Source organism: Dermacentor variabilis, chromosome 2, assembly GCF_050947875.1.
Source record: "Dermacentor variabilis isolate Ectoservices chromosome 2, ASM5094787v1, whole genome shotgun sequence".
NCBI lineage: Eukaryota > Metazoa > Arthropoda > Arachnida > Ixodida > Ixodidae > Dermacentor > Dermacentor variabilis.
In genome coordinates, this window is record NC_134569.1 from 18,449,688 (window position 1) to 18,476,826 (window position 27,139).

Genomic DNA, 27,139 nt, shown 5'->3' on the forward strand with positions numbered 1-27,139 from the left:
AGTGGTTGAGTACTAGCGACAAAATTTAACTGAGCAGTGCTTTCGTCATCAGGCAAGTGCTTAAATGTCCCGGGGAAGTCTCTAAACATGTCCTGCATTTACCTCAATTTCTCGATTATTAAGGCTCTGTTTGCGAGATTATTAACGCCTTATAGATTCTCGAGCACTAGTCTATCACTTTAGCTTGACTTCATATTTGCCTTTAGTGTCTCTTTAAGAAGGCAGGTTAGGGGCCGTGCTATTTCTGCAAAATCTTTCACAAACCGCTAAAAATAAGAACAAAGGCCGAAAAAGGAATGGGTGTCCTGAGTAGAACAAGGTGTCAGAAAGTTGGTAGCGGCGCTAACTTTGGCAGGGTCTGTCGTATCGACAAGATGGCCAAGTATAGTGATCTCTCGGTGGCTAAAGCGACATTTGGCAGAGTTAAGTTGAAAACCTGCATTGCGAAGGACGCGTAGAATGGCAGAGAGCATTGTGGGGATGCGCGACTCTCGCGCGTCTCCTGTAATCCGGCTTCACCGCGTGGCCTGCGTGATGTCCGCAGCGGTTGATGTGGTTGGGGCGCAGTGAGCGAGATGGCGCGAGTGTTGCGCTGCTAACGCCGCCTCACGGCAGGGTTACTTGGGGGCGCAGGGGAGAACAGGCTGTCTCTTTCCCGGGAGATCGGCGAACAGCGTGGACGTCCCGCGCGCCGACCCATGCTTCTGCGAGACCGCCTCGCGTGGCCGCCTTGGAATGCGCCACGGTTCGCGTGACAGTACGCGCGAACGACCAGGCGTTGGGATCCAGCATGGGGCAAACATATTCGCTCGTTTTCCGGTCGCGGTGAGTCGGACTTCTAGATTTGTCGCGCGCCCATCGGCATGTATTGTGGATAGCAACTCGGCTAGCAGGCATTGATCTATGAAAGGTGCAATAAATGCCCTTGTGACTGTTTGCACTACTGTGTTGTCGTTCCTTTGTCCCAAGAGTACGGGTGTGAGAGACCCCACATCTGGCTGCCCAACATGGGACTCTTGGGGCATCGGACGATAATTTTAAGTGTTGCTTCGTTCGAGACCTTTGTTTGAACCGAAGCGTAGGCCTAGCGTGGATTTTGATCGCTAGCGTCAGCGGCGGGCTTTCTTGAGAGAGGCTATGGTGGCTGTAGTGTGCTTGAACTTGTCAACATGCTAAGCCTTTTTGCAAGTGTCTTTTTTTTTAATGACATTCTTCGGTACGAGAGCCACGTGGTCTGCCTCCTGGGAGAGCGAGGCTCAGCACCCGTGGAGCATTGGCAAGCCTGAAGCGAGTGAGTACGGAAGCCTCGTGGGTGGTTCGAATTTCTCACGTAAATAGCTTCTCCTATCTCTTTGACTCTGATGAAGTCGCGGCTCTGGGAGCCGGGTGGCCGCAGGCCACGGATGCTGCTACGGGCTGACTGGTATTGCGGCCTGGCACCGGGCGCTCCGACACCGTCTGGGACGGTGGGCGCCGTCAACTCGGATGCTGTGTGCACCGAGCCAAGTAGGACCACCTCACAGAGCTGACGTCTCCTCGCGGCTGCCTGTTTTGCGCCCATTTTGGTTGTTGTTTTTGGATGCCGGTTGTTGTCAGGGTAGCGACGCTTTAGGCCTAAGGCTTTATGGAGCTGCCTGTCGCACGGGGAGGGACACAACCTGGTGGACCGTGGCGTTGAGGTGTTGCAATTTGCTTCCCTCATTCTATTTAGCCTTGCACGAATTGAAATTACTCGTTCGACTCAAGGAAGCGAGCTTCGTTCACGTGAACTTAGCATCTGAGTAGCTGCCCGATCTTTTGCTAGCCGACTTGAACATCGTACCACGTGGGCGATGCGCATGCAGAATTCCTCTCCCTTGCACTACTTTAGTGTTTGCCGAGTGTGTTGAGTGTACGCAGCGTGATTGGAGTCACCCCTGGCTTGCTGTCACCTGCACATCGTCTGCGCTGCTGCCCCGGACTACGATCGAGCCACCCCGGGCGATGGTGCTGCTGTGGCCAGTTCGGCGTAGCGACTTCGGCGGCCTCCTGTATCCAGCTCACAACCCTCAACGGCGGACAGAAGAGCCGGTGGTCACTGACAGCTACGGCGGCTCTTGCCAGCAGGACGCGTCGGCGCGACTGCTCGTTCCGACTACTGCGTCGTCGTTTCCGGAGTCCTGGCCTGGAATCGTGCCATCGAGTCTGCAAAGCTGCTGCTGTGACCGGCGGACGCCAGCGGTGTACCCAAGGACAGTCGGCTCGCATGTTATGGACAGCGTGTGGACATTTCCTCGGTGCGGCCAATGTTGCATGTACTACCTTGTTCGCGAAGCACGCGTTGATGGTAGACGGTGTGACATGTCTCGCCGGAATATGTGGTGATTTAAGGTTAGGGGGATGTGGGGATGCGCAACTCTCGTGCGTCTCCTGTAATCCGGCTTCGCCGCGTGGCCTGCGTGATGCCCGCAGCGGTCGATGTGGTTGGGGCGCAGTGCGAGAGATGGCGCGAGTGTTGCGCTGCTAACGCCGCCTCACATCAGGGTTACTTGGGGGCGCAGGGGAGAACAGGCTGTCTCTTTCCCGGGAGATCGACGAACAGTGTGGACGTCCCGCGTGCCGACCCATGCTTCTGCGAGACCGCCTCGCGTGGCTGCCTTCGAACGCGCAACGGTTCGCGTGACAGTATGCGCGAACAACCAGGCGTTGGGATCCAGCATGGGGCGAACATATTCGCTCGCTATCCGGTCGCGGTGAGTCGGACTTCTAGATTTGTAGCGTGCCCATCGGCATGTTTTGTGGATAGCAACTCGGCTAGCAGGCATTAATCTATGAAAGGTGCAATAAATGCCCTTGTGATTGTTTGCACTACTGTGTTGTGTCGTTCCTTTGTCCCGAGAGCACGGGAGGAGAGATCCCACAGCATATGTAGATGACTGGAGAACGTAGGCGTGAAAATGACGTCATCATCAAGATAGCACAGGCAAGTAGACCACTTGAAACCTCAAAGAAGGGAGTCCATCATTCGTTCGAATGTTGCTGGGGCACTGCACAAGCCAAATGGCATAACTTTGAACTGGTAGAGCCCGTTTGGTGTTATAAAGGCTGCGGTCTTCTCCCTGTCTTTTTCGTGAACGGCAATTTGCCAGTAGCTGGACTGAGGGTCTATAGAAGAAAAGTACTATACGCCATGCAGAGTCGAGGGTGTCGTCAATTTGCAGCAAAAGGCACACGCTCTTTATAGTAATTTTGTTTAGATGCCGATAGTCGATGCAGTACCGCTAGGTGTTGTCTTTTTTTCTGACAAGCACCACAGGGGATGCCCAAGTACTCATAGATGGTTCGATGAAAAGTATTTTCTCGATCTCCGTTTCAATTACGCTGCGTTCAGTCGCAGAATCTTGGTAAGTACACCGATGGATGGGAGTGGCATTCCCAGTGTCAATGCAATGAGTCACAACTTTTGCCTGGCTCTAATGGGGCAAAGCAAAATCGAAAGTGCTGCTGTAAGCAACTAGCAAGCGACAACAGTCGTCAGACTGAATAGCCGAAAGGTCTGGGAAAATCAATGCGTCAAAACGGGCGTCAAATTGAGTGCTGGTGTCAGGGCCTTCCAGAAGACTATGGGGCATCAATAGTAAAGGCCAGAGGGTGGTGCGCACCTTAAGGCGCCATGCTGCCCAGTGTGATACCTTCGGGAAGCAATTGTGGTGTGCATCTAAAGTTAAGAACAAGGATACACAGAAACAGCCACAAAAGTGTGAGGGAGGGCTACAAGCCTTGTCAAAAGAGCGTCGAGGGAAGGAGAGATCATGTAGTCGCTGTCACAAACCATGGGATCTCAGGTCAGTGTGACATACGTCGCGATAGCTGGTCAAAGGCGAATAAACTCGGCGACACATAAACGCGGTGGTGACTCGGTGGTCTGATTGGGAGCAGAAGGGAGTTCCAACTGTAGAAAGCCAGAAGAGCAGTCGATGAGGGCAGAATGGGTGCTCAGGAAATCATGGCCGAGGATGACTTCGTGTGGACACTGGTGCAGAATGGCAAATATAACTGAAGTCTAGTGGCCAGCGAAGCTCACATGCGCAGTACACATGCCAACAACGCAAGATGTACTGCCGTCGGCAACACGAACAACAGGCGACGCCACGGCCATCAGAACCTTGCAGAGATGATGAGAAAGACGAGCTCTCATAGCCAATAATTGCACCCTCGTGTCTATGCGTGCCGAAACAGGTGCGCCGTCCACTTGTATGTCCAAAAGATTTTGTTGGGTGGCCAGGGTTAACAGAGGATTTCCGAGTCGATGGGCCAATGCAGCATTACCTCTGGGAGCTGCACTGGTCAGTTTTCCTAAAAGGGACGGCAAGGGTATGGCAACGGCAAGCCACAGGCAATTGGTGAGCAAGAATGGAGGTTCTGTGGGGACGGCGAGCGATGGTCGTCGCATGGAGTCGAAGCAGCAACATTATACATGTAGTGCGGCAGGTCATTGCGGCCATGAAAGGGCGAGGACCGACTCTTTTCCAGGCGGTTTGTGTACACGGGACGAGGAGACGGAAGCCAACCATAGCGACAATGGCAGGAAATATGACCTATCCCGTTGCAGTCAAAGCGTACTGGCTTGTTGTTATGTGTCGCGATATCCGAGATAGGTCAATGGTGGGCAGGGAGGTTGAAAGTAATTGCTGACTGTAGGGCCACTTACAGTACAGGTGGGACGGATGCCTGCATTCGCCAACTCTTTGTGTACGACAGCTTAAATCAAAGATACTGCCGGGCGGGACTCATCGCAAGAACAAGCCTGAGGAACCGACAGAGAGGCAGCCTCAATCTCGCACCAGACAAGACGCAGCAAGTTTTCGGCATCAGGTGGCTGGACGTCTTCACACAATGAGGTAGCAGCGGTATTAGGAAGCCAAACAAATTGTTGTGAGGCACAATGGCTCTTTGCTTCTTCAAAGCGTCAGCACTCTCATATAATGTCGTCGATGGTCGAGCAGTCCTTGTACACCAGTAAATTAAAAGCATTGTCGGCGATGCCTTTAAGAATGTGGCTGACTCTGTCAGCTTTGGGCACCTTGTCGTCAACCCGCCAATACATCTTGCATGGACACAATGTACAGTTCAGTAGATGTTTCGGCCCGGGATGAAAGTTCCTTCTTGTCAGTTGGCTGGCGCCGAACTGGCTTCCCAGAAAGTTCCTGCAGCTTTTGCTTGCAAGTGTCCTGACTGGTCAATTCCTCCACATGTGTTTAGAACCAAACACGGGCCGTTCCCTCGAGGTAATAAATGATGTTAGCCAGCATTATAGTCGGGTCCTACTGGTTGTTCTTGCTGGCTCATTCATATTCAATTTTAACCAGTCTTCGACGTACACGGCGTCGGTGCCGGAGAAGGAGCTAGAATCTCGGAGTTGGGTCAAGACAATCGGTGTTGTGGTAGCCAAAACCGAAACAGTGGGCCTCTCAGTCGACATGGTCGAATGGCCCACAAGATGTTCACTGCGAGTTTTCGTGATGGGATCGTGATGTACCCTGCACTTGCACCAAGATGTTACGGGGAGATCTACTGAAAAGGGGGTCTATTTACACCATGTACAAGGAGTCTAAAAATTGGGCCGCAACAATAAAGACTGCGGACGATAGATCTCACTTCATCCTCCTCTTGTCCGCTCTACACTTCAGCATCTTCTTGTACATCAGCAGGACAACTGGCTCATAACAATATGTAGGATCGCACACCTTTTTGATTCTCTTATACTAGAAGAAGTTGTAATGTGTACCATATATTATTCACCGTGCAGTAAGAGGCTAAAGTGAGAGAAAACATTCATCTGCACAAACAGTGATTGCAGTCTATGACATGACACAACCAAACTAACTTTAATTTACTCACCCGCCATTCGTTGTTGAATTGGCAGTTAATGTGACTGGACTCTGGCTCCTTGGAGAGCTGACAGTGTAGTCAGCAACCAGCTGACTTAGCTTCTTGGAACAGTGATGAGCCAGCCTCCGTGATAGCAGCTCAGAGCGAGAAAACTCGCCCACATACTGTTAATAGAAGAAAGAGAAAAGCAACAACAATATTGTCTGAGAACGTAGGGAGAAATTTAGCTCAAACTCACTAGACTTGCTTTGCACTGGCACTTCAGTAAGCATAAATTTTGAAGCACACAGTACACTTGTAGCTAAAATAGCGTGATTTTCACAGAATGCATGTTACAAAAGAATAACAGCATGCAGGTGCCCAGCACAGTTGTGAGCAATATTAGCAAGAACACCAAAACCAGTTTTAAGCACCAATTACTCAAGATATGTGGCTTTGGACCTACCATCTTAGGTAGCAAGTAGCTTTTCTGTCAAAAAGTGTATTTTGAAATCAATTATGGTATTCTCTTAATGCTCAATGAGGTATGAAAGCATGTGCTCTGTTGGAGCAGACTTGCAACTTCAGCCTCCCTATAATACTGGTGCCCTGCCGAACACATTCAGCATAGCCAAAGAATTTACCTCCACTAGTTTCAGCTATCAGCTCAACAGTCCTTGCGCATATTTTTGTAAAGATTGAGCATAAATAAAGCAATCTATTTAAATCCAACGCCCACAATGGTTTTTGTCCAGTTCCACAGAACGCAAGATAGCTGCCAGTGACTGATGTCTTCACGAACCTTCGTTGGTGTACCTCAGTCGTTTCTGTCCGAATGTCAGATGCTCTTTCTTTTTCTTAGTTTTTTCCAATGAATAGTGAAGAGGCCACAGTGAGTGAAGCATTAGAAAACCTTTACTTGGTCGGTGTATCCTTTTTATCTACACTTCTTTAACACAGAGTAATATAGGCTAGAACGGTTTCTTTGCGCTGATTACAAGCTGACAAAGCGGCCCAAACAAAATTGCATTGGCCAGTAGACTGTGGGGTCCCCTGACATTTGTCTCCCCACACGATTCTCCTGTCTTCTGAAATTCGGTCTCCTTGCATGACAAACACATGACAGCAAAAGCCAATGTCATAGCCATGCAGCTACGCCAAGAGATGGCCCAAGTGTTGCGATGGTTGCACCACCTGACAGCGTAAACAAGTCGGGCTCGAGAGGAACTGCCTCCTCTTCAGCTGCGGGATGGCGTTACCTACGTAAAATGATACCAACTATTCACTCATCAGTGCACTTCACGAGGCTGTCACATATTTTAGCAGCTTTGGAGTGCACATCTAACAGAACACGATCGCCCAGACACACTTCTTTCTGTGAGGCCACTCCCACAACTGACTTAGGCATCGAGGTTCAGCAAGGACAAACATTTACTCAGTAACCTTGCCTGGTTAGCTGAAATTCCATACAATGTGTTCCAGTGAGGAGCTATTCTTTGTACTTATATTGACTAGCTGGAGCTGCAGTGTACAATGAGTAATACTAAATGCCCTTGTTGTATGTATGTTCGTACTACTGTGCAATTTGTTAACTAGAGCATTCCATACCTCACAAGATATATACCCTGAGTGCTTCATGTTTAAAATTAACTGATTGATCTGGTTGAGCAAGTCAAAACATTCCTTTCCTGAAAAATCCCAGGGGAATTATTAACGCCTTTCATCTGCAGAGATATATTGCACTAGGCTTCTGTGGTGGTAATACAAGAGCTTTCTTTTGTTTTTCAAGCTAAAATGAAGTGGATAAAAAATACCGGGGTAACAAGAAATATATCAATGTGCACAAGTGTTTGCGAAAGCTCTAGATATGCCGAGTGGTTGCATTCCTGCATGATGATCACAAAGGTTTGGGCATTTTTTCATACTACAAAAGATATTGCTCCTCTTTCTTGGAAAATGTGACCGCCTATGCCTTCAGTCAGACCACCAAACTGGTCTTAATCTCATCATGTCAACATGGCAGTAGAAATGTGATAGAGTCAATGATGATGCCATTGCGTGCACTCAACACTGTCACAGTTCAATTTATTTCTACCCTAGAGCTTGAGTGTTCTTAACATCATAATGTTGTGCAGTATTCAGAGTACAGTTAAATCGATCTCACAGGCAGGCAAAGAAAAACCACAGACGAGATTTGGCATAGCAATACTCGAAGAACAGCCTTTCCCTGGCACCTAACTTCCCTTAACCAAGATGGCCAAGGTCATGCTAGTAGCACTTTTGAAGCTGAAAAACACATTTTGAAAGATTGGACAGTGTAACGAACGGAGCGTGGGAGGAATGGCAGTACCACCCTACACAATGGCATCTTATTAAGAGTGAGATTCACCATTTTCGTTAAATCAGACAAGATATGTGGAACAGCACATTCGCCGATTTGGCATATCTCTATTGAAGATGTGCTTCGCAAAATTTAAAGGTTGTGATGTACTAGTTAAATCTTCATTTCTAAAAATGGTTTAATTCAAGGCCAAGTGAAGCACAATTGTTCACAGCGTGACTTTCAGTGCAGTAGACATCTAACGCAGTTTTTCAGTGTCCTAGACGGCAGTCGACGAAGTGTCATTGTTGTACGATCATCATCATTGTCGTGCTGTCATCATCATGCCACAGTTACAGTCACTGGTATCATGCCATCACAATCGTCCTTCTACCGTCACCATTCATTGTTCTCGTGGTGTCACAGAAATGCTGCGAACGGCTTTGCCCAGTAAATGACTTAAAAGGACACCAAAGGCAAATACTAAGTTGACATGGACTGTTTAAATACTGTTCCAGAAACCTCGCAATGCTTGTTTTGTGCCAGAAAAGGGTTAGTTTACTACAAAACTGCATCTCAAGGGTCCGAATACCTTTTTCGAAATTCAAATCTCCTGCCACCAAACCAGGGGAATGGTGACGTTGCGTACACCATCACCACCCTTTGCTGCCATCGATGCATAAAACGGCGCCCGACAGACAGCGGTACCAAGCCAAGACAGAGCGGTGGATTCGCCGCTGCAGTTGCTTTTCGGTCAAGTGGTATAGACCGTTCGGGCATCCCACGACACCATATGAAGTTGAATTCTCTGCTACTTGCAGTTTGTGCGAGTTTGACAGACAGCGGTACCAGGCCAAGACGGAGCGCTGGATTCACCGCTGCAGCTGCTTTTCGGACAAATGGCGTAGACCGTTCGGGCATTCCACTACCTCACATGAAGTTGAATTCTCTACTACTTGCAGTTTGTGCGAGTTTCGTGAGCCAGCAAAACCAATGCAGCACTATGCGATAATGAAACTACTGAAACGTGTTAGCATGGGCAGTGCGGAGTCGAGTGAAAACGAACCTTTCGACCGCTCGCGTCGTTGTCAAGGGTAACTTCAATTAGTTCTTTCTAAGAATGAAATATAACTGAACAGGTAGCATTTTATTTCATGTTATAGTACAATACAAGGATTTTTTTGCAACGAGTGGTTGAGTACTTGTGACAGAATTTAACTGAGGAATGCTTTCATCATTGGGGAAGAGCTTGAATGTCCCTGGGGAGTCTCTAATCATGTCCTGCATTTACCTCAATTTTTCGATTATTAAGGCTCTGTTCGTGATAATATTGGCGCCTTAAAGATTCTTGAGCACTAATCTATCACTTTAGCTGGACTTAATATTTGCGTTTAGTGTCCCTTTAAGGATGCCAAAGGTGCCTAGGTCTGTGTGTGGTTCACTTTTAGTTTCTTCCCCCCCCCCCTCCAGTGGCAATCCAGCAGGTATCAATGAACGCAGCCTGTATGACAAGCAAGCACTGAAAAAAAGTCCACTCTGCACAGGAAACATGACAATGTGCCAATCAACACAGGCAAAGCGCTGTCACTGCCAAAACAGCCCACGCCTCATGCACCACACACTATTGGGGGCACGAGGACATACCGTAGCACCGCCTGGCGAAATTTTTGGGACGCGAAATGAAAAAAAGAAGTTTTATCCGTGTATAATACGAGTTAGGAAAACTTGAGGAGAATATTTATTTAAATTGCACTCTCCACTTCAATCGCTGTCTTTCTCAGCTGTGCTCTCTTCTGATAGTTCCTTGTCAGGCATATCTTCCCAGAGGTACTCGTTTTCTGTGCCACCGAGTGTGTTCAAGATGCCACACTTCTTGAATGCACGACGCACAAGGTCCTCTGGTATGCTGGCCCATGTGTCCACAATCCACTTGCATAGCGTGGCTGGCGAAGCCTGCTTCAGCCGCCCGGTCGGCATCACTGCAGGCTCAGCTGAGCGCATCCAATCTGCATAACACTGCTTGACCGTGTCCTTGAACGGCTTGTTCAAGCAAACATCTAAAGGCCACAGCTGAGACGTCATCCCACCCCAGATAACAATGAGTTCAGTGCCGGATTCGTGCAACAACCTCTTCACTGAGTCGACCAAATGGCAACAAAATGCGTCCAGCACGAGGATGGATGGGAACGACAACAGTGCACCGGGCCGCCTATACCAGACAGACTTTATGTAGTCGAGCACAAGATTCTCATTCATCCAGCCTTTCTCATGGCATCTCACGATCCCATTTTTTGGCAGCTCCTCGCCTTTAGGCACTGTCTTGCGCTTGAAGACGACTTAGGGTGAGAGCTTGCGCCAGTCAGCCGTGCACGACAACATGATGGTAACTCGCGTTTTCTCGGTGCCAGTAGACAGGACTTAGAGCCGTATTCGTGCACGGTGAGGGGCGATAGCATGTCCAGATAAACCGGCATTGGGTCAGCATTGCCGATTTGCCCTAGCTGTAAGTTCTTGGACTTGCACAGCGAAATAGCGTGGCGCTGGAAAGCCACAAGCAGCTCTTCGAACGATTCGGGCAGCTTTTACGAAATCAAAGTTCGGCGGCGTAAGGAAAATCCAGCACGGCACATGTAGCGATAAATCCAGTGCTTGCTCGCTTTTAAGGCGGAGCTCGGTGGCCCTTTTTCTTTTGCAAGCTCCTTAGCTTTTGCCTGCATAAGCTCCACGCTCAAAGCTGCGCGGCTCGCTGTTGGCATACCAACTCCATCAAGGCGAGTTCGATTTCTGGGAATGTTCCACTCTTCGGGCCGCAAAAGCTTCTTCGCGTTACGCTGCAAGCGAAAAGGGATTCGGTCTGTCAACGCCATCCGCAAATGCTTGCCTCGTTGATGCCAAACTGCCTCCCGGCCGCACTTTTGCCAAAGTCCTGTGCGGCTAAAATAACCTTTCTCTTGAAAGCAGCTGAGTACTCTTTTCGTGGTCCGGACACCTTGGTCCTTCAATGCGGAATAAAAAAGATGCACTTCGCGAAGCATGGTTTGCACGTGTGCTGCCAAGGTGCGCACTCAACAATAAAGAAACGATGCTGTAGTCACACAGCAATAACGAAACCAAGCCGTAGCCACGCAGCAATAAGGAAGCCAAGCCGTAGCCACACAGCAATAACAAAGTCAAGCCATAGCCACGCAGCAATAACAAAACTAAAACTTCTAGCCCAAATTTCTGACTGAAATTTTTGTTTGGATCCGAATATAGCACGAAGCGAAAATTTAAGACACTAATAATACGAAAAAAACCACGCATTATACTCGGGTTTTTACGGAAAGTCAAGCGGCCGATCATGAGAGGAACACATGCAATCGCAGCGAGTCAGAGCACTCGAAAGCCAACAGCGCCCCTAGTGCCGTTCTGTGCCAAGTGAATCAGCCTCCGCATTTTTCACTTATGCATCGTCACATCAGGTGTCACTACCAAGCCTGCCTGTCCTGCGTTTTAGTGTTTATATTTTTTTATTATTATTTCTTTTTGCCCCCCCCCCTTTTTTTTTTAAGGCTTGTGTGTGTTAGCTTGGCACAGTAGCAGGTGTGTGAACGTAAGAGCGGACGTGACAGCAGTGTTAACTTCAGCAGTAAATCGCACAATTCTCACTATGTTTGTTTGCTTTGAAAATGAGTTTGGTGAGGAAGTGCAAAGTTTTGTCTTTCGAGGACTAACTTTCAGTTATGAATGCGGTTGCAGTGGGCAAGCAGAAGAATGTCACTGCCTAGTTCACCATCCAAGCCAACATCCCGCCGACTATCTGGAATACAGAGGAAAGAATCTGCAGTGCAGTGGAGTCGGGCACAAGATCAAAGAAAGAAAGGATGAAGTTGCCGACTTACACCAATGTGGGCAAAGCCATGCTTACATGGTTTCTGGACACATGGGCACGAAACGTGCTCATAAGTGGTGCGATCTTGCAGCAGAAAGCGAAGGATTTTGCATGCATCCTGGGCCACAGGGATTTCAAAGCTAGCAACAGCTGGCTGCAAGGATTTAACAGACGAAACAGAGCCGTCACAAAAATCATTAGCGGTGAGTCTGCTTCTGCCAACAGCGATGCTTCTGCATCATGGGTGGCTGAGAAGCTGCCTGGTGTTCTGAGCCACCGCAAGGCAGCTGACGTCAACAACACTGATGAGACAGCTCTGCTTTATCAGATGTTGCCAAATCACGCACTGGCGCTTAAAGGAGAAGACTGCGATGGCAAGCAAAGCAAACTTCGCGTGACGGTTTTGCTTTGTGCCAACAGCGATGGCAATGACAAACGAATCCCATTAGTTATCGGGAAAAGTGTACAGCCCAGATGCTTCAACAGAACGAAGTGAATGCCAGTTAAATACAGTGGACTCCCTTTAAATGGAACTTCAAGGGACCAGGGAAATTGGTTCCATTTATCAGGAATTTCATTTACTGAGAGACATTGCAGAGAGCATTGCATGAATACAAAACCAACGAACCATGAGGACAGTGTTCTGTTTAAGCAGCAGTTCTGTTTAAACTATTTCCATTTATCAAGATTAAACTGTATGTGGCCAATTCTAAAGCGTGGATGTCGCGGGCGATTTTTTGCGACTGGGTGAAAGAGTTCAACGAAGACATCAAGCGACGAGGCCACCAGATCTGCTTTCTGCTCGACAACTGCTCCAGGCACCACGTCAACGGCCTTCAGCAGTCAAACATCGAGTTGATATATTTTCCTCCTATTTGCACATCCCTGATACAGCCACTAGACAATGGACTCAACAGATTCAAATGCTGCTACCACCGTCGAGTGATAGATAAGATCCTTCAGGACATCCATTTTGAATGGCAGACAAAGAAAAACATACCGTATTTATTCAAATCTGGGCCAATAGCTTTTTTTTAAAATCATGCACTAAACTATAGGGTGGGCTTAGATTCGAAGATTTTTAAAAATGGCGCATTTAAAATATGGTGCATAGCTAGCGCCATCTAAAAAAGTCAGTATCGCAGCCGCTACTAGCACCGCCAATAGCTAACCGAAGTACATGAGCGACATCATTTTGACCTGTGTCATGTAGGTATGGTGGCTACGTATCGGCATACGGCGTATTATTGGCAGAAAACAGGCAATGCCACAAATGAAAAGTTGTGCTAGCCGCAGGGGCGTCGTCAAATTTTCAAGCCCGGCGGGACTTCAGCATCGCTGAGAAAAACGTCCATCGTTGGAGGGGGCAGCGGGAGATGCCTTTTGCGTGTGCCACAACAAGGAGATGATAGCGATAAAGAAGATAAGCGCACAATAACAGAGAGGCGCTGTTCACCGAGATCGCGGCACATTTCGCCGCGTACAAGTCGTGCCGCACTGTCTACGCATGCGTGGGGATGCGGACGCGAGCTTGCGCACGTCCGCAAACGTACGAGGCTAGCAGCGATGATGACGTAGAGGGAGCTCGGCATGTTCATATTAAATAAATACTGTTTTCATTTTGTGAACGCTGTCCTCACTTTTATGCTCGGCTTACGTTCAAGGTAAGTTTCTTTAATTTTTTCTGGCTTTGGACATTCGGGGTTCGGCTTAGAATCGGGGCAGGCCTAGATTCGAGCCAATAGAATACGGTATATCAAGCGATCGAGATGCTCGCTGCGTCATGGCAGGAAGTTGGAACCCAGACCGTTTCAAATAGTTTTGCCAAAGCCCAAATAAAGGTTATTCAAGCTGGAATCTGCGACGACGAAGAGAAGCCTGAAAACCCAGCTGATGTCACCGAAGCTTGGGATGCACTACGTGTGAATGGTGGAGTGCCCGACAATGTCGAACATGGCATATCTTTTTGTGCTGACAACAGTGCCGTTATGTACCGAATAAATGTCAGATGCAGCGCTTGTTGAAATCATGCAAGATCGCAGTGACAAGGAAGGCGCATCAGAGGCAGATCCACTGTTAGCTATACCTGCCACGAGAAAGGTGATGGATGCATTGGACATCTTGCGTCGTTCCATTGACGCAGCCCTGCGGATGATGAAGCCGCATTGCTTGAGTTAGCTTCCTTGAAGCACTGCTTGATGTGCTCAATCATGCAGAAGAAACAAGCTAAAATCACACAGCTTTTTCTCCTGAATATTAAGAGGTGAGATCACCTGAAGTGAAATCAGTGTCATTTTGGTTTTGTTTTTGTATGATACTCCCCAGTTTTCACAAGAAAGTTCATGTAATGAAAACCTGTATATAATGAAATATTGCGGACTTTTTTCAATTTCGTTACATCCAGGTTTAACAAACCCGCATCAACGAAATTTGCTGGAACGTAACCCCATGTATTACCTACTCACGCAAGGCTATCCAAAATGTGTTCAAATGCAATTGCGTTGCACTAAAATTGAGTAAAATACCAGCACACTACACTTGCTTGTGCGCCGTCATTTTTGTTTACAAAAACAACCAAGCACCAGAAGTGATCACGTGTGCTGGAAACAAGTCATGGCCACCATCTTGCTTGTTGATCGCTCGTTTGAAGCAGCATGCATGTTGCTACCAACATGTAACGATGCTTTTTGCACACCTAGTGAAGTGCGTATTGTGCGCCTTGATGAGAAAAGTGCAGCAAAAACAAGGAAATCCCTGCCCCAAGACGTGGAATTGTTTATGGCACTTGAGATGGTGGTCGCAGCATAGAGTGCCACACATGAGGCTGTGATTGAGCAATCATCTGGGCATACACATCCCTTGCTTCTAGAACGATGGTTTTGGTGCCAAGCGACAGGCATCGCATGCGGATTCGGCACCGGATGTAGGTTTGCACGAAGGGGCCATAATCTCAATCGAGTGCCTTCGGGTATACGAGATGCAATCACTTTCGCGCTCAGCACCGGATGCGTCAACACCTACGGGCGACAGCGTGCGCTGGAAAAATGCTACTGCCTGTGTAGAGTGCCGTTGCTCTGCGTCCGGTGCCGAGTTGGGCCAAATCTCACAAAAGTGATCTCATCTAGAAAAGAATATGACCGACAGTACTGCTCCACAGCACTGCTGCCACTGCTTATCAACACGTGTGGTTCACTCTGTACTGTAGGCAATGCAATTCTATATTCTCGAGCAAAGCTTGCCAAAGTAGGCTAATGGAATTTGGACAGTAAAGTTTCGTTCTGTGATGCATTACCTATCAGTGCTGTCTCATTTAACAACTAAATTCTCGCGTAAACAAATTTTTCTGCGTTTACTGCCGATTTGGTTATTGCGAGGTTCAACTCTATTAGCTAATTTTTTAAGCTACTCTAAGCATAAAAAATATCATTTTCTTGGCTGAACGAATTTTTCATATTGTTCAATTTTTTGGACTATATTTCGGTACCTCTATGGTCTGGAAAATCAGCCAGCAACTATACATGTTCTATAGTTATATAAAAGGTTATAAAAAGTTAAATACTTGGTTATATCGAGAATTTCTTATACTGAAGTTTGTTGTACAGATGCTTAACTGTTTTTATTTAGCTAAGCTATCCAAACTGAAACTTCACTTCGGCAGTTCAAAGACTCTACTATGTGTTTTGCCTGAAGTTTCCAGTATTTAAATAGGTGTTTTGAGGTAACAAAGTCAGTGTATCAAAAATGATACGTTGAGCATTGTGGAGAAGCTGCCGAGCAGTAACTGACCTGTAATGTGAGCGGCATGACAAGCTTCAAGATGGGGTCATCTGGACTCTTGGTCTTCTCAACCAGCTCCAGAATCCAGTTGAGAAAGTCCTGATGATCCAGAAGCCCTTCCTGCCAACAAAATACAAAAAGTATGCAGTCGAACCCACTTATAGCAATCCTGGATATAATAATCTATTGGTTATAACAACATTTTAGTGCAGTTACAGTTTTCCAACGTTCCCTATGGAAACTGCTTCCAGATATAACAAACATTTTTTTAAATTGCCATACTGCTACAATGAATGCTTCAAACCCGGTCACGGTAAAAAATTGGCTGTGGCTTAGTTGCCACGAAAATTCCATTGTTATAATCGATAATTGTTAAAAGTGGATTGCACGAAAAAATCAAAATAGGGGGATGACAGAGCTGGTCTTAGCAAACTGTAATGGCAGAGAGGCCAGTGCCCCTCCCTACCACCTTCCTCCATCCGGCTGCCGATTGTGCTCACTCATTTAACTGCTTTCTGGGCGCTCCGATCTTATGTAACAAGCCAGGGCTGTTGGCATTAAAGAATGGCACTGCTATAACTGCGAAGAGGGGTCTCGGGTGGCAAGTGAAATGCAAGCACCACCGAGGCAGCGCTTTGGTGGGCCCAAAAGGGGCCTTTTAAGAAATGCGAGGAGGTTGCCGCGGCAGCCTGTCAGCTTGAAAAATCCAGAAGAAACGCTGAGGTGAGACTGCCACAAGTGTCTACCACGTACGTCGCGCTACATTGCACGAGAGAACCCTATGTCCTTCAGCCTTGCCAACATCCTTCTCCAAGGTATCCAGGTGCTCCCCGTAGTGCAGCGGAAGATTCCTCGCAAAGACGAAGCCCCGGAAGGACTGAATCATCTGCTGGGCCTCCTGTGAGGACCACGTTGAGGCAGCCTGCCCTACCGCTTTATCGCTGCCGTTGTCACCGTTGCTATCCGATGCAATCACGTTCGCAACTATCGCCTCACCAGTTAGAAGCACTTAGTTTCCAGATCTATAGTCATGCACTTTCTTTTCACCGGCAACGTCGTGCATGGCCGATTATTAGCAGGCGGGTCAATCATCTGCCGTTTCAGCGGCGAGTCAAAAGAGGCTGAGAAACCATATGGCCAGGAACGATTTCGACGCAAATAAAGACAAATATGGGCAATTACTTTGTTTGCAGAACTGCACTGAATGAGGAGCCAGCTAGCAAGATGTGAGCAGCGCAGTTGGTGCAGTCCATTCGTGTTTCGGAGGATGGCGCGGCGTAGCGATATTGGCGCAGCCCATTCATGTTTGGAGGGGTGGAAAGGCGATGGGAGAGAGGCGCGTGGAGAAGGCTGGAAAATGAGCGCACGGTGGCCATTCGAGCAGTGGGCCATCGTACAGCGGCTCGAATTTCTCGTTTTCTTTTTTTTCTTTTCAAGGATTTTGCATTTCACTACCTTTTGGCTTGGACACCGAGCAGCCAAACTTCATCGTTATAACCGATAATGCAGCATCGGGGCATTGTAGTAAGTGGGTTATTTCACCATGCAAAACATACAAAAGTTACAGTGCAGCAGCGTCTCATTGTTATAACTGATATATTGTTAAAACTGGTATCATTATAAGTGGGTTCGACTGTAATTGCAAGAGGACGCAGCATAGCTGCGAGTACACTTTTTCCTTTGCGGCGTGTTGTGGGAAGCCATACTCCTGCAACAACGTGCTAGCGCCACCCCTTGTGCATTTTTGCCCTTGCCAAGGAAGCCTCCTCGCTTCCCACGCCACATTGGGACCGTGTGTTGTGCAGTGTTGGGTGTCACCAAAGGCAAATAAACCTGTTTCTGTTAACTTAGGGCAACATTGTGTTTCCTAGCGTGTGCAATGCTTGGCGCCCTTTTGTGGGCCAAGTGAGTGTGCACGGCAACTCGCTACATTACGCAAGGCTCCCTAAGCCAGAACCCGCAGTGGTCAGTACTCCTGTGAGATACCAGGCCCCCACACCAGTGCCTAATATGCATTTGTTGATTTTTTCCTTTGTCCACCTTCCAATTCCGTGACATTTAACACTTTTACTGCAGTACAGCATTAAGCTATACTCATCGCAACATGAAGCCATACATGCACCCGGACCAGCCCCAGCTGATTTGAAGTGGCAACAAGACCACATTGACTCTTACCCCCGTATTCAGAAATGCATCTTAACTTGAAGCCCACGCGTGACTTGATAAATGACACCTGTTGTGAACGCACCGAAGGAAACGCAATAAGCGTCTTGGGCGCGTTCTCACCAGGCGTCACTTATATCAAGTCAAGCATGGGCTCCAAGTTATAATGCATTTCCGAACACGGGGGTTACAAGATGTGGTAGCTGACTAGTGGTGCCATATGAGATACCGTATTTACTCGCATAATGATCGCACTTTTTTGTAAAAAAAGTTGATGCAAATTCAGGGGTGCGATCATTACGCGGGTTAAATTTCCCGCAAAAAGAAAACATTTTTTTTTTCATCCCGTGTTTGCTGCGGGATGACAACAGGTCAACAAATAGGCGCCTGCCGCTGTAACAGTGCGGGACACCAAAACAAAAATGGCAGCCAACGGAGCAAGCCAAACGCGCCGAACACAATTTTTTTTTCTTCTTCTTGTGAGTACATTTCGCGCATTGAAATAGTTTCTTCCGTATCAGTAACAAATAATATTGTTACTATCGGCAAGTTTGTGGCAATAACGTAGCCATAACCACTTTGAGGGGACAGAAACAGAGATGGGCGTGCTTAGCTGCCAGTGACAGAAACCCATGGCGGGCATGCTGCGGAAACTGTGGCATTTGTCTTCCTTACTATATTAATACGGCACGCTTCCACTATGGGTGGGCGAATATCTTAGCCGTGTTACAAGCGTCGTCGTATGAATAGGGTACACTCCTAACGTATCAGTGTAAACCTGGCTACTATCGTTGCTGCTCGCGGTTTGTTGCATGCCCACAAGTGCAGACGAGAAGAATCGAAAAGCGCCTTTTTGTTGTTGTTGGCCAAAATCGTTATAAAGCCTACAAGTAATAAAGCCAAGGCAAGTTTGGTTGTAGCTTTTTTTTCATGGAAGTGCGGAAATGGATGGAAGGAATGAAAGGGGCATCTGCTTAATTAAGAATGTTCAGCACGTGCAGACCACTTGGTATGTCTTGGAAGAGTCATTCGCGCAGCATTCGACAGCATTCGACAGATGGTAAGCGCGATCATCATTAGCTAGGCTTGGCACACGATATATTGCTGTGGTAAGTTCGGGATGCAATCATTACATGGGAAAGGAAAAAAATAGAATTTTGACGACAAAATTCAGGGGTGCGATCATTATGCGAGTAAATACGGTATGTACTGTAGCTTCAGTGCAGAGTACATCACCTTTAACGACAGTCATTAACCAAATCAGCATATTTTAGATGCTGTGAGATGTGTCTGTTTTGTTTTTGACACTGACGTGAAGCCTTGCCTTTACTTATCTTTTAAAATGCATGTTCTTTCATTACCTGCACACATCAATGCTACCAGCATGTTCTCGAAGTTTTGCTGCTATGGCCTTATCCGAGTTAAGTTTATTGATCAGAGGCTCGTAGGATATACTGATGTAGTACAATACAAAAGAAGAGGTCCCTTAGTGTGTCTTCAACTCAAAGCTTCGAGTTCATTGGGGAGTTCATGGGGAGCAAGAGCTGCTTCAGTTCCGATTCAGCAATAGCTACTGTGTTTGTCACAATCGTTGCCACCAAGTTGATTCTTTTCTCTGTGGGCACAAGTTTGCCCAATAAAGTTACTTTTTATTTATTTGCTTTCTCAGTCATCCCCTCGTTCCTATTCCACGTGACACTGGACAGATGAAGCACGTAGAGTACTCACCTCATAAAGGTGCGAGGCCAGGTTGGTGCAGTAATGCCACTGCTTGGCAATGGTGGTGTCAGGCGGAATGCTGGGAGCAGCAGGTGTAGCTGCAGGAGGACCAGGACTTGCCCCACCTCCGCTACCAGGACCACCTGGTGTGGTCCCACCCCCTCCTGGTGGAGGCGGGGGTGGGCCTGTCGGATGGCTATGTTCCACCAGCTTGTGCAGGAGCTCCCGCAGAAATTTGCACAATGACGCAGTCCACTCTGCAGCAAGCAAAAAAAAAAGCAGCATGGTATGGATGAATGTGAGCTTAAAACGAAATCCTCGTCATATGATATGCAGCATCATATATCATATGGGAAGGTTTCATTTAAGTTTTGTGAGCAGTCAGAAAGAATGCATTATTTTTGAGGTGACAGGGTTTAAGAAAAATTAACATCTTTAAATTTTGTGAACAAATACACAGTGACCGCACAACAAATTGATGCATGGGCAGAACGGGCTGAGCTTCTCATTTCAGACTTCTATTTTGTTGACATTTCTTGAAATCCCTGACACAATAATCTGTATAAAGAGAGCTCGATTACTGTGATTGGAAGACCCATCAATCTTGGTTTCTTGTGCTTTTGATGTACAGCAGTGCAACAAGCATAGTAAAGTGGCACTTATCATTCAATTGAAAGGCCTTTTTGATAGCAGTAGGCACCAAAATTATCAAGGCTGTCACATGTATGTGACACCACTGTGTGATGGTCTATAAGCCTCATTTCAGCATTTTATCTGTAACACCTAAAAGGTCTGGAAGGCACCAGAATAGTTTGCCACAAGGTAATGTCGATAGTATATCACTTCCAAAAATTGGTGTGTTGTGTGGTGTGTCATCCAATGCAAATGTCAAGGAACATGGTTACCAGAGAAGATAAACTGAGTTTTGGGAAGTGTCTAAAAGGCATGAATGAATCAAACAATACTGATAACTGAAAGTACACAGTTGCTTGTGCTTGAGTTTATATGCCTGCATGAGCACGCACACGTAAAGGGACACTAAAGGCAAATACTAAGTCGACGTGGACTGTTTAAATACCATTCCAGAATTCTCACAGCACTTGTTTTCTGCCAAGAATAGACTTAGTTGACGAGAAAATTTGTGGGGATGCGCGACTCTCGCGCGTCCCCTGATATGTTTTTCCCGCATGGCACGTCTCCTGTAATCCGGCTTCGCCGCGTGGCCTGCGTGATGCCCGCGGCGGTCGATGTGGTTGGGGTGCAGTGCGAGAGATGGCGCGAGTGTTGCGTTGCTAACGCCGCCTCACGGCAGGGTTCCTTGGGGGCGCAGGGGAGGACGGGCTTCCTCTTCCCCGGCGGGTCGGCGAACGGCGTGGACATCCCGCGCGCCGCCGACCCATGCTTCTGCGAGACCGCCTCGCGTGGCCGCCTTGGAATGCGCCACGGTTCGCGTGACAGTACGCGCGAACGACCAGGCGTTGGGATCCAGCATGGGGCGAACATATTCGCTCGTTTTCCGGTCGCGGTGAGTCGGACTTCTAGATTTGTCGCGCGCCCATCGGCATGTTTTGTGGATAGAAACTCGGCTAGCAGGCATTGATCTATGAAAGGTGCAATAAATGCCCTTGTGACTGTTTGCACTACTGTGTTGTCGTTCCTTTGTCCGAAGAGTACGGGTGTGAGAGACCCCACAAATTGCATCTGAAGGGTCTGAATACCTTTATCACCACTCAAATCTCCCACCACCCAGCAGGGGCGTGGTGACGTTGCATATGCCATCACCGCCCTTTGCTGCCATCGGTGAGCAAAATGCCGCCCTACAGACGGCAATACAGTTTTTTGCACGAAACACAAATGCGCGGCCATAGAGAAACTGAGCCAAGACAGAGCGCCGAATTCACTGCTGTAACTGCTTTTGGTCAAGTGACATGGACTGTTCGGGCATCCGACGACATCACATGGAAGTGGAATTCTCTGCTACTTGCAGTTTGTACGACTTTCACGAGTTAGCAAAGCCAGTGCAGCACTATGCAATAATGAAATTACTGAAACGTGAATGCGCAGGCAGTTCAAAGTCGAGCGAACACAAAATTTTTCGCCCGCCTGCATCGTAGTCAAGGGTAACGTCAATGAGTTTTTTTTTTCTAAAGATGAAATACAACTGGATAAGCAGCATATTATTTCATCTTATAGTGCAACACAATGATGCTTCTATAACGAGTGGTTGAGTACTAGTGACAGAATTTAAATGAGGAAAGCATTTGTCATTGGTCAAGTACTTGAATGTACCAGAGGAGCCTCTAATCGTGTCTTGTATTTACCTCAATTTCTCCATTCGGCTCTGTTCACAATAATACGTCCGACGCTATGTTGCTGCCTGTGATCCCTGCCAGCGTCGGAAAACACCTGAAGTGCTACCTGCCGGTCATCTCCAGCCGATCACCGTCCCTGTGGAACTGTTCTTTCATGTTGGATTAGACCTCCTCGGTCCCTTTCCCACGTCATCCTCTGGGAACAAATGGGTAGCCGTCGCAACTGATTACGCCACCCGATACGCTATCACGCGGGTTCTCCCTACCAGTTGCGCCATTGACGTCGCAGACTTTCTCTTGCGTGACATTATCTTACTTCATGGCGCCTCGCGACAGCTGCTTACTGACCGTGGTCATAACTTGCTCTCGAAAGTTATCGCTGACACTGTACGTTTCTGCTCCATTCAACACAAGCTGACTACCTCATACCATCCTCAAACCAATGGCCTGACAGAGCGCTTAAACCGTACTCTCACCGATATGCTGTCCAAGTACATTTCCAAGGACTACCACGACTGAGACATTGCCCTTCCTTACGTCTCATTTGCGTACAGTACAATTGTTCCCGGCACGACACCGCCGGATTTTCTCAATTTTATCTATTGTACGGTCGCGAACCGACCTTGCCCCTAGATACGGCACTTCCTCCTGCTGTGATCTCATCAAGCGAGTATGCGCGTAACGCCATCGCCCTCGCGGACCATGTACGCCAGCTTGCCCATACTCAACTGATGGCCTCGCAAACCACTCAGCAGCGTCAGTACAACGCCCATCACCATGACGTACAGTTTTCACCTGGTGCACTCATGCTTCTGTGGTCGCCCTCTTGTCAGGTCGGACTTTCAGAAAAGCTCCTTTCACGATATACAGGGCCCTACCGCGTGCTCCACCAGGTGATGCCTGTGACGTACGAAATTGCTCCTGTGCGTTCAACCTCGTCCTCTACTCTGGCATCTAGTGATGTGCACGTCAAAAGGCTCAAGGCCTACTACACTGCTTCCGAGTCCGGCGTTTAGTCGCTCCGGGACAGCGCTTTTGCTGCAGGGGGTAGTGCTGCGGAACAGTATTTGCGATGACAAAGAGGCGAGCAGGATAAAGACGACGACGATTAGAGGCTAGCGTGGGCTGTTGCCTCTTGGCCAAGTGCGGCGTATTGCCTTTTAAATATACTTGAACATAGCTTTTCGTCGGCGTCTTCCTACGTAACAATATTGACGCTTTAGAGATTCTTGCACACTAATCTATCACTTCAGCTTGACTTAATATTTGCCGCTAATGTCATTTTAAGCCAGGTTCAGTGTTGCCATAGGACAGACAACAGGTTCGCACTGAAAAGGCAACATGCTAATCATGATATGCATGAATCTCCTTGAACAACATGTGCCTTCTCTGAACAGAGTCCTAGATGTGCATCTTTCCAAATTTTTAACAGGAATGTGTGAGCTTGCCTACCAAGTTAATCAGTGCCATTCCACAGAGCAAGCCGGTGTAATGTGCAGGAATATTGTGTACATGCAATGAACAATCTGATGGAGTGTCCTCTGCTAGGCTGTTCCAGTAACAGACTGTGTTTGTTGCTTTGTATTTATTATTGCTATCAGTTTTGTTGTTCACGCACCACTAAGAAGAGATGAGAAAACACCAACTGGCACAGCTTGAATGGAATGTAATGCAATATATGCCCACTGGTTATGCCACTGTTTTTTCTAACTCTTCCTTTTTCAATCTTACACATAACGGTCATATGGATGCAAAAAAAAGTTGCTCGGAAGGTCCTAGCAGAGGGCACCTGCACTAAACTGTTCATTGAGCACATGCATGCATTCTCATAGATTTTGCCACCATGCTCTATAATACTCCAAGGCTGACACTCGCTTGCTTCTGTTAAAAATTTGTAGGGTGTACATCTCCACATTGCCTAGTTTCACTGTTCATCGTAGATGGACAACGGGATAATTTACAGAACTCAAGCGTTGTCTCTATGATGCTTTGAGCCATAATTCACGAACTTGAACTACTTAAGTGGAAGCTATTGCACCTTCTTTTCTCCTTCAAGCAAGCTCACAGAGGGTGATGGGAAAACTGTTGCCTCTGCAATATTAATTCACATGCAGCTACATTGCAGATATTATGTGGACTTCACAAAAACATTGAGATTAAAACAGGTGCTGCTGCCAGGCTGAACAGCTGTGACGTGTCCTTCAGACTGCACTCTGAAGCAAGCTCACGCACAGCCAAGAAGTTGCAGTCAGCATGGTAGAACACTTCAGTTGCACAAAATACTTTCATGCAAAAGGCCTTAAAAAGAATGCCTTCACAATACGTCCAAATTAGGCATATTGAGAAACATAAGCGCAGAAGTACCTTGACAGGGGTCTGGTAGTTGCCGTTTCTTCATTTTTGCTTCAGAAATGGCAACGTGATAGACTGAGGTCATTTTGATAAACCAAGCAGCCCGAAGCATAGGCACTGAAAACTCAAACAGCGTCAAGAAGATTTCTTCCTTTTTGTTGAATATGGGAACCTGGGTAAGAACAAAATGCACAGTGAAGTACAATAAAGAACTAGAAGAACCAAGTACTTATTTCACTTGTCCGAGTTGAATGTACTAAGAAATAACAAGTAGACAATGTCACATGCAAAAGTAGCAGGTGTCAGTCGCTCAAGTAGAAGTCAATCAGCCCACGAACTCAACTAGCCCACTTGCTTACTTGCAGCAAAAAGGCATTTAAAAGTGAGCACGATAAGAAGCATAGAGGATTCCAAATAGCTTTGGCATGATCACAGAAATAAGAGATCAAAGGTAAATTTACTTTCTCATAGCCAAACACAAACTTACCATGCCTTCAGCAGTCACACTAAAACAATCGCTTCATACATTGGCATGCCAGATTGATAGATCAATAGCACATAATTATCAACAACAACCCTATCCCAATATTGTGAGAACACTATGTAAATATGTCCACAAGAAAACCTGCATTCTTGCAGAAAAATTGGGAATGTTTGTTCACCAAACTATTGTACAGGGACAGAGTGCCCCAAGACATTTACTCACCTTCTTCGCCAGGTTGGTAAGTGGTTTAGATCCAGCAAGATCACGAAACCAAGCCTCAATTGCATTCTTGGACCTTGCTGTAACCTGCAAGTTCATTTATATGTGCAGCTTTACCATGTTTTTCACATATGTTTCAATTAGCAACAAGTTCATAGCAAGGTTAAAATCAGCGGTATAATCTACCACATTACAAAACATGACAAGTCAAGCATGCTAGAAACCATGCAGTAGCGCTCAACCTTTAATGACTCAAGTACGCTTTGAAGTCTTCATGTGACAGAGGGGTTTCGGAAACACACAGGCACTCTTTAAAATTCTCATCAACATGACCTCAGAGAACAAGCACACATTTTAACAGATAATAAAAGAGAGCAATCGATGCTGTGCTGAGGATACTTACTGGCCAAAAATGCTCTTTGGTGTTGATCTGCTGTTTCTTTCGGGACGAATCTTGAATTGTATTAAGTTCTTGTTTCTTAGAAAGAATGGCACTGAAGAAGGCTCCGAACTGAAATGGGATGAGATGGTAAAATGCACCTTATTACCCAAGATTACCCCTCTCGGCAAAGTAAATTAGACACGTGAAAAAATAAAGGCGTTTTGATTTCAACTGTTCACTGCATTCAAGAAACAGACGACTTACTTTTGCGGACGTGATGTTGGCATTTCTGGCGGAACCATACTGAAAAAAAAAATACGTTGATCGGATTGTTAAATGTAATGTACGCCATATTTTCGAACAATCACATAGTGAACGAAGAAAAATTGGCGCAATATCCTCAGACGATCACATAAGATAACGGAGAAAAAATAACCGCAATACCCCCGACTGTTAAAGGTCGTCATTCGTTCAACTGCTTACCTCGTCGTTGATCTGGGGATTTGTGATGAAACCCTGTTTTACGTTTATAGCGGTGAGCTCATCCTGAAAAACAGTGAACAACAGAATTAGGCGAAACGTCCACGCATAGAAGGAAACTTAACAGACACAAGTTGTTTTCAAGCTTTGCACCAGAGCCTGCTCGAACACAAGGAAGCTCAGAGTGCCCAGAAACACTAAACGGAAAGTAATTCTACTTTCATGTTTGCACAGGCGTTCATTCGCAAAACAACGCGCAATATTGCGAGGAGTACTGCTCGGGAACACGCATCGCAACATAGTGAACAAGCGCACCAGGAGAAAACCGGAGGAAAGAGACTAGGCGCCCAGAAATAACGGCGTCCAATTCAGCAACTTGACCGATGCAGCAAAGAGCTTAGTGTCACCTCTTTTTGTTTCGGATCCTGCGGGTAAACGTCAGGAGGTCCCAATCGTGGCTTTTTAAGGTGCCTCTTCTCAAACAACCACGAAGGGGCGGCCATCATTGTGCGCTGCACCGCCGGTATCGAAAACGCGCCGACAGGTGTCTGTTGCTGTCATAAACGGGCTCGAAATGCTTCTGAAGTTTGCTCAGCAAATATACGTCTGCTGCGCCTTTAATTACTTTCTGCTTCCATGATTTAAAATAATCTAAATAACTATTTTAATAAAAAAGAATTTTTAAGGATGTTATTGATATAATAAGGTATTCTAAGCACCAAAATTTCGACTGCCTTTGTGGCGCAATCGGCTAGCGCGTTCGGCTGTTAACCGAAAGGTTGGAGGTTCGAGCCCTCCCAAAGGCGGGTAATTTTTTCTATTTTTTTTCGGGGGGGGGGGGGGGTGCGCATTAGCACGCACGTTTTACGCTCTTAATAGAACGATCATAGAGAAAGAAAGGAACGATGTTGAAACAGCATGTGAAGAAGGTTCCTGGTTCCTGCTGGCCTCGACAGAGCGACTGTTTCGTTGACCTGCAGTGGTGTTTTGGCTGAGTATCGGGTGGTTTAAGGTGTCTCAATAACCGTATTTTAGTTCCTGGTTGATTGGCATTCCTTGCGTCCACCGTCTTGAGCTGATGTCGACCAGTTCTCCTGGCCAGGCGCGATCCGCCTGGTCAGCATCCCTGTCACCTAATGAATTGCCCATAGATTTATTTTTTCGCAGTGGCGTCAGCACCATTCCTGTGGCACTTGTGCCTACCAATGGA

The 27,139-nt window shown here is 47.1% G+C and overlaps 1 protein-coding gene and 1 non-coding gene across 8 annotated transcripts in view; one reads left to right on the plus strand and one right to left on the minus strand.

Annotated features, from left to right (window-relative positions):
- LOC142571445 (mediator of RNA polymerase II transcription subunit 12-like protein) overlaps nt 1–26,459 on the minus strand; it is a 222,155-nt gene extending 195,696 nt beyond the window's left edge. For all 7 annotated transcript variants that reach the window (XM_075679800.1, XM_075679797.1, XM_075679795.1 and 4 more), the window contains exons 1-9: nt 26,337–26,459; nt 25,933–25,995; nt 25,714–25,752; nt 25,471–25,578; nt 25,071–25,154; nt 24,377–24,536; nt 19,710–19,957; nt 15,828–15,938; nt 5,881–6,035 (exon numbers count right to left, since the gene is read on the minus strand). In XM_075679800.1, the coding sequence (XP_075535915.1) occupies nt 5,881–6,035; nt 15,828–15,938; nt 19,710–19,957; nt 24,377–24,536; nt 25,071–25,154; nt 25,471–25,578; nt 25,714–25,752; nt 25,933–25,995; nt 26,337–26,435 (1,067 nt within the window). In that variant the 5' untranslated portion in view covers nt 26,436–26,459. The remainder of the gene's footprint in view (nt 1–5,880; nt 6,036–15,827; nt 15,939–19,709; nt 19,958–24,376; nt 24,537–25,070; nt 25,155–25,470; nt 25,579–25,713; nt 25,753–25,932; nt 25,996–26,336) is intronic.
- Nucleotides 26,460–26,661: 202 nt separating this feature from the next.
- TRNAN-GUU (transfer RNA asparagine (anticodon GUU)) lies at nt 26,662–26,735 on the plus strand. Its single transcript has one exon. It is a non-coding gene; the product is annotated as a tRNA-Asn (tRNA).
- The last annotated feature ends 404 nt before the right edge of the window (nt 26,736–27,139 follow it).